The sequence below is a fragment of the Chenopodium album genome, chromosome 24 (assembly GCF_948465745.1).
Source record: "Chenopodium album chromosome 24, dcCheAlbu1.1, whole genome shotgun sequence".
In the NCBI taxonomy this organism is placed as follows: domain Eukaryota; kingdom Viridiplantae; phylum Streptophyta; class Magnoliopsida; order Caryophyllales; family Amaranthaceae; genus Chenopodium; species Chenopodium album.
The window spans coordinates 15,148,031-15,153,390 of record NC_137857.1 but is presented as its reverse complement, the minus strand read 5'-3'; the positions used below and the strand labels follow the sequence as shown (position 1 = coordinate 15,153,390).

At 34.1% G+C, this 5,360-nt stretch overlaps 1 protein-coding gene across 1 annotated transcript; it reads right to left on the bottom strand.

The window, feature by feature from the left end:
* Nucleotides 1–204: 204 nt before the first annotated feature.
* Nucleotides 205–4,533, bottom strand: LOC145610373 (ABC transporter G family member 11-like). The gene is made up of 10 exons (XM_081665717.1): nt 3,853–4,533; nt 2,707–2,996; nt 2,423–2,594; nt 2,210–2,332; nt 1,996–2,124; nt 1,709–1,903; nt 1,522–1,608; nt 1,092–1,364; nt 895–1,002; nt 205–666 (listed from the first exon to the last, which is right to left on the bottom strand). The coding sequence occupies exons 1-10, from the start codon at nt 4,249–4,251 to the stop codon at nt 289–291; spliced, it is 2,154 nt and encodes a 717-aa protein (XP_081521843.1). The 5' UTR covers nt 4,252–4,533; the 3' UTR covers nt 205–288.
* Nucleotides 4,534–5,360: the final 827 nt, after the last annotated feature.

The window sequence follows — 5,360 nt, the reverse complement described above, 5'->3', positions numbered from 1 at the left end:
ACTCGACCACTATTAATTTGAACGAGGGATTATCATTTAGCTAGAAGATGAACAATTTAACCCACAATAAGAATTCAAGCAAGTCATAGTATGATCTCCTTTGCAATAATATTCTCAGTATATAATTAGATTCAATAATCAAATTACCATATCATAAAAAAATTGCCTCAATATTGAAGTTGGAAAGGGGACTAATGCTACAGATAAATAATTAAATCATACATTCACAACTTTAGCGTATATATGAATATTCATATTGTTGAGTGGTATTGACATATTTTATGGTCATCACACCCTTCTAAGGATATTAGTAGTAGCATTAGCAGAACCAGAACGACGAGCAACATAAGCTCTAAGAGAAGGGGATTGCGAAAGGCGGTCCGGTGCAACCGTGGTAAAATTCTGGTTACGGTTCTTGTGTTGAATTCTTCTCCTAGCTATGTAACCTCCGATCCACGGGGTGACATCTTCGTTGATTTTGATCACAATGAAGAAGATTATTCGATAAACTATGATCATGCTGAATATCACGCTAAGGTCTAACCATTTTGAACGTGTTGTATCAATCTGAAACACGTATTCGAGTACGTACTCCCCGGAAATCTTTGGAAGATCCGGGGTCCGGTTGTCGAATACCACCCCCTTCAGATCATTTTGGTATTGTCCCTGTATATACAATAACATTTAGCACCATTGTCATAACATTGACATTACCATTATTTTTTTAAAAGTGAAAAATATAGCTAAATTTTATCATGTTTACCATAACATTTTCGAGTAAACTTTAGAGGGGAGTTAGATACATGAGCTAATAGTTCATTTATAGAAAGTTGTACGAAGAAGTTCCATTTCATTTCTTAAAGTAGAGAAGCAGCTAGTATAGGGGGTAAGTACCTGGAGAGCCCAGAAATGGAAACTGATGTAAGACATAGGATAACGCCATACTGGCTTTGGTATGTCGTTAGGAAGCCGGAAGAAACCCGAAACAAGCATGAAAATTCCCTGAAAATAAGGGCAGAGTACATGAAAAAATTCAATGGTGAAACATATGTCTACCTAGCAATTTACATAAAAATCTAAATTTTTTTTACCTGTATGCCAGCTCCAGTGATAATACCCATGAGAAAATTGGGGACAATGCTCGCGATAGCCATCATTAGACTCTCAACAACGGTTACACTTGCGTAAAGACAGAGTACAAAGAAGATGTAGTGCTCGAAGCCAGGGTGGAGACGAACCATGAAATAACAGACAGTACCCGAAAGAAAGGTAATCATCATTAAGAATGGCATTGCAGATATTGTGTTGCTGACCACAAACGCCGTTACTCCATAGTGTCCATTCAACCTTTCTCTTTGGAATACCTGAAAGTAACAACCATTAATTACTCTTATGTTGTACTTGTTTTTTATTCTTCTTATTTGTGTGGTCTAAGATTTTTTTGAAAATTATGAAAACAAGTCAGAATTAATTTAGAGAAGTACAATGAAGACAATATGGTTGAAGGTACGAGAATTTTACCTTCATATCTTCAACAAAGGACGGAAATCCACCAATAGACATAAATGTGACAAAGCCGAAAACAAATGATGCACAAGAGCCTCTAGCCTATAACAGCAAAGAAAATGCAGCAGATGAAAGTTATGATCAAAATGTACCTAGAGTGAAATAATGAGATGAATTCGAAAATCATTAGTAAGTTAATTACCAGTATGGCGTTGAAACTAGTTCCAACATTGAAAAAGATTGATCCAATACAGACAGTAACCACGACGTAAATCACCAGCCTGAGCCAGTAGTAACCAAAGTCTCTAGACATGTTTATGAATGAACGTTTCGTTAAGGTGAACGTCTGCATCAAGAAGCTGGCCTGACTTCCTCCCGAGTCTATAACCGTTCCTTTCTGTCAAAGTTTACAGTAAATAATTTGAGCATGGAACAAAACAGGACAGGAAGAAAGAGATAAGGTAAAAGAAAATAGACAAAAAAACTTACCACTTTAGAGATTTCTTCTACCCTCTGTAGTGCTGAATAAGACTGTTGAGAGGTGGCATAAAAGCTAATCAGAGTTCGAGTAGCTTCCGCTGTTGTGATCTTCTCTAACGGGTCATCACTTGCCTCAAACTAGTTAATCATAGCGATTTGTAAGTAACATTACTATCTCAAATATTGGTAGAAACATATGTATGCGAAATTAGTTGACATTTACCCGTAATTTCATTGATCCTTTAAGAGTAGCCTTGACTTTGTCGAAATCAGAGTTGATACACCTAAGGAAGTGATCAGATGGATTTCTCAAAGCAGGGCAAGGAAAACCAGCTTGAGCGAAGAACTACAATATAATTTCGTCATTGAATTAATAAACTTTAACAGTTAATGACAACCAAAGAAATAAACAATTTAAACATTTAAGACAAATTACCTCATATGCCTCTGATGCTTGCCCGAAATAAACAGTCTTTCCACCAGAAAGCAAGTACAAACGATCAAACAACTCGAACACCTCACTACTAGGTTGATGAATCGAGGCAATAACAGTTCTTCCGTCTCTGGATAGTCCACGTAACGTTTCTGTTACAAAGAACGCAGACGCACTGTGCAGGCAACAACGAATGAACCTATGTTAGTTTACAATATCTTTGATCAACGAATAACTTAAACATAACAATGCAAGTAAAATTGGTTTCAATGTTAATTGAAGTAAACCTGTCAAGGCCACTAGTAGGCTCGTCGAGGAAGAGCAATCGCGGTCTCATAAGGATTTCGACAGCTATACTAACCCTCCGCTTCTCCCCTCCACTAATCCCCCTCAAATGCCAGTTTCCAACCACAGTATCAGCACAATCTTGAAGTCCCATTTCGATGATGGTGCTTTCGATCAAAGCTTGCTTCTCCGACCAGGGCATTTTATCCGGTAATCGAAGCCGAGCTGAATAAGCTATTGTTTCTCTTACTGTTAATGTCCCAATCAAGTTATCATCTTGTGTTACATAAGCCTGCATTCATACATAACATTGTATCATATATTCATATTACATAACATTAATAAAAATTGAAACATTGTTATAAAATTAATATTAATCCGTTAATAAAAGTTACATTAATCCGAAATTGGCAAGCTAAGAGATGAAATCTAGAAACAAATTAGTAAATTTATTTAATTTAAAGTACAGTCTAATGACTCTAATCTAATTCTATCTGTCAATTTAGGAGGTTAATAGGTTATGAAGTACAGTCTACCAACAACATGGGTAAAATAAGCTAATTAATATCATTAATTCCTCTTACCACTTTCTACCTAACTAATTTTATTTAATAACCGAATTTTAACAACAATCTTTAATGATAAATTGACGATTATTGAACAATTCTCATTACCACAAAAAATTTAAAAAAATAATAAAATAAAATTCTGAAATAATATACATACGGCCATTAATCATGATTTCTCATAAAAATTTTTTAAAAAAAAAAAAATCGATTTAAGTCTAGAATAAGAATCTTATTAATTTTTCATTTTTCATGTTATATTTAGTTTTTCATAATTAGTAACAAATGAAAATACTTAGTGTAAATAAATTACTATTCACTTATTCAGAGTACATGAGGTTTAGTTTTGTTTTATAACAACAAAATTATATTAGAGCAAGGTTCATTGTTGTTGTTACATATGACAAAAATAAATCAAACCAATTTAATTTTGATTTTGTTAATAAAAAACCATCATTTAAATTAAACTACCTAAAAAAAAAAAAACACTCATGATGTCTTAAAAGTTCTTCTACATATTTTAGACGGTGATTGTGATATAACTTTCAGAAACGGAGGGAGTATAAAAAGACGGTAACTTACCGCGGTTCCGAAAGAGAGCTTAGTTTTGCGACCATTAAGCAAGATAGTACCAGACAAGAAAGCATTAGCAGCAAGACGACTCGAAAGAGCGTCAAGGAGAGTAGATTTGCCCGAACCAGAAGGACCCATAAGAGCAGTAAAAGTACCAGGCTCAGCATAACCTGTTAAACTTTCTAACACAGTTTGAGTATCACCACTACTTAATGTTACCATTACTGTTAGATCTTTCCATGTTAGCCTCGCCGATACGTCGCCGATGAAGTCGGCTTTTGTCATAACATGATCGCGCCATAGTGTCTCACTTAAGGGACTTAACCCCGGTATCGACACCGTTGTCGTCGATGATATCCCATGATTGTTGTTGTGATCATGTTGTGGTTTGTTTGATTCTATCTCCATTTTTATGGTAAGTTAGTTTTGGGAGGAAGAGAGGAGTTTTATTGTGAGATGTAATTTGTGTATTTATTAAGAGAGGAGAGAGAAGTGTAAGGAATTGAAGTGATGAAATGAGAATTGTATGGAGAGAGGGGAGAAATTCGTGAATTTGACTAGGACTCTTGGAGGTTGGGGAGATATTATTACACAAATCACAATAACAATAAGGTATTTAATAGTAACTTAGATGTTAGTCCATTTTATTTGCATGCTTAGAGAAAATAAGGTTAAGGCTACACCCAAGCTAATAAGCTACTCCCTCTGTCCCTAAATTACATTCCTCTTTCTCTCTATTATGTGAGGAATAAATGCTAGAAAGAGGAATGTAATTTAGGGACGGAGGGAGTAGTAATTTATATGGATATATATATATATATATATATATAATAACTAACTTCTTATTTCATAAGTGATTTAACAAGTTGTTTTGAGTCGGTAAATTTTGTACATAAGTCGTGTCTTTTTCACTTTTAAATATTTCTAGGGAGTATTTCAAAAAAAATTTTATAGATATATCAGATAAGAATCGGATACTTTAATTTTGAGCCAAATCGTGTATATTAGCTTGAGTCAAATACTTTAATCAACGAGTGAGCTAAGTTAATTAGCTTGAGTCAAATTTGAATAATTTGATTCCACTCAGAATAAAAAATCAACTATTGGATTAATTTTGCGAAATCTACTACTCAACCCGTAATAAACTCTCAAGTCACGATACGATGAGACACTTAGTAGAAAGGTTGTTACTTATCAATCAAGTGTAGATACACGATAGAGTGAGCTTAATCCCAATTAATATTATAGTTGGAGTAAAATAGACCATAAAATAGAGCAATTAGTTAAAATTGGATGAGAAAGAAGAAAAAAGCAAGATGAGGAAGAAATAGCAAGCTAAGAAATAATAAATGAGAAACAGGTAGAAGTTGGAAGAGTGCAATAAATGGGAGGGTATACCATACTGATTGCAATGCCAACCCTCGAAAATAAAAGCATTAATTAATTTTTGTTTTTTTAGTTTAAAATAATTTATATTGTCGAAATGAAATGAAATAACGGAATTGCAAAATGCAAGC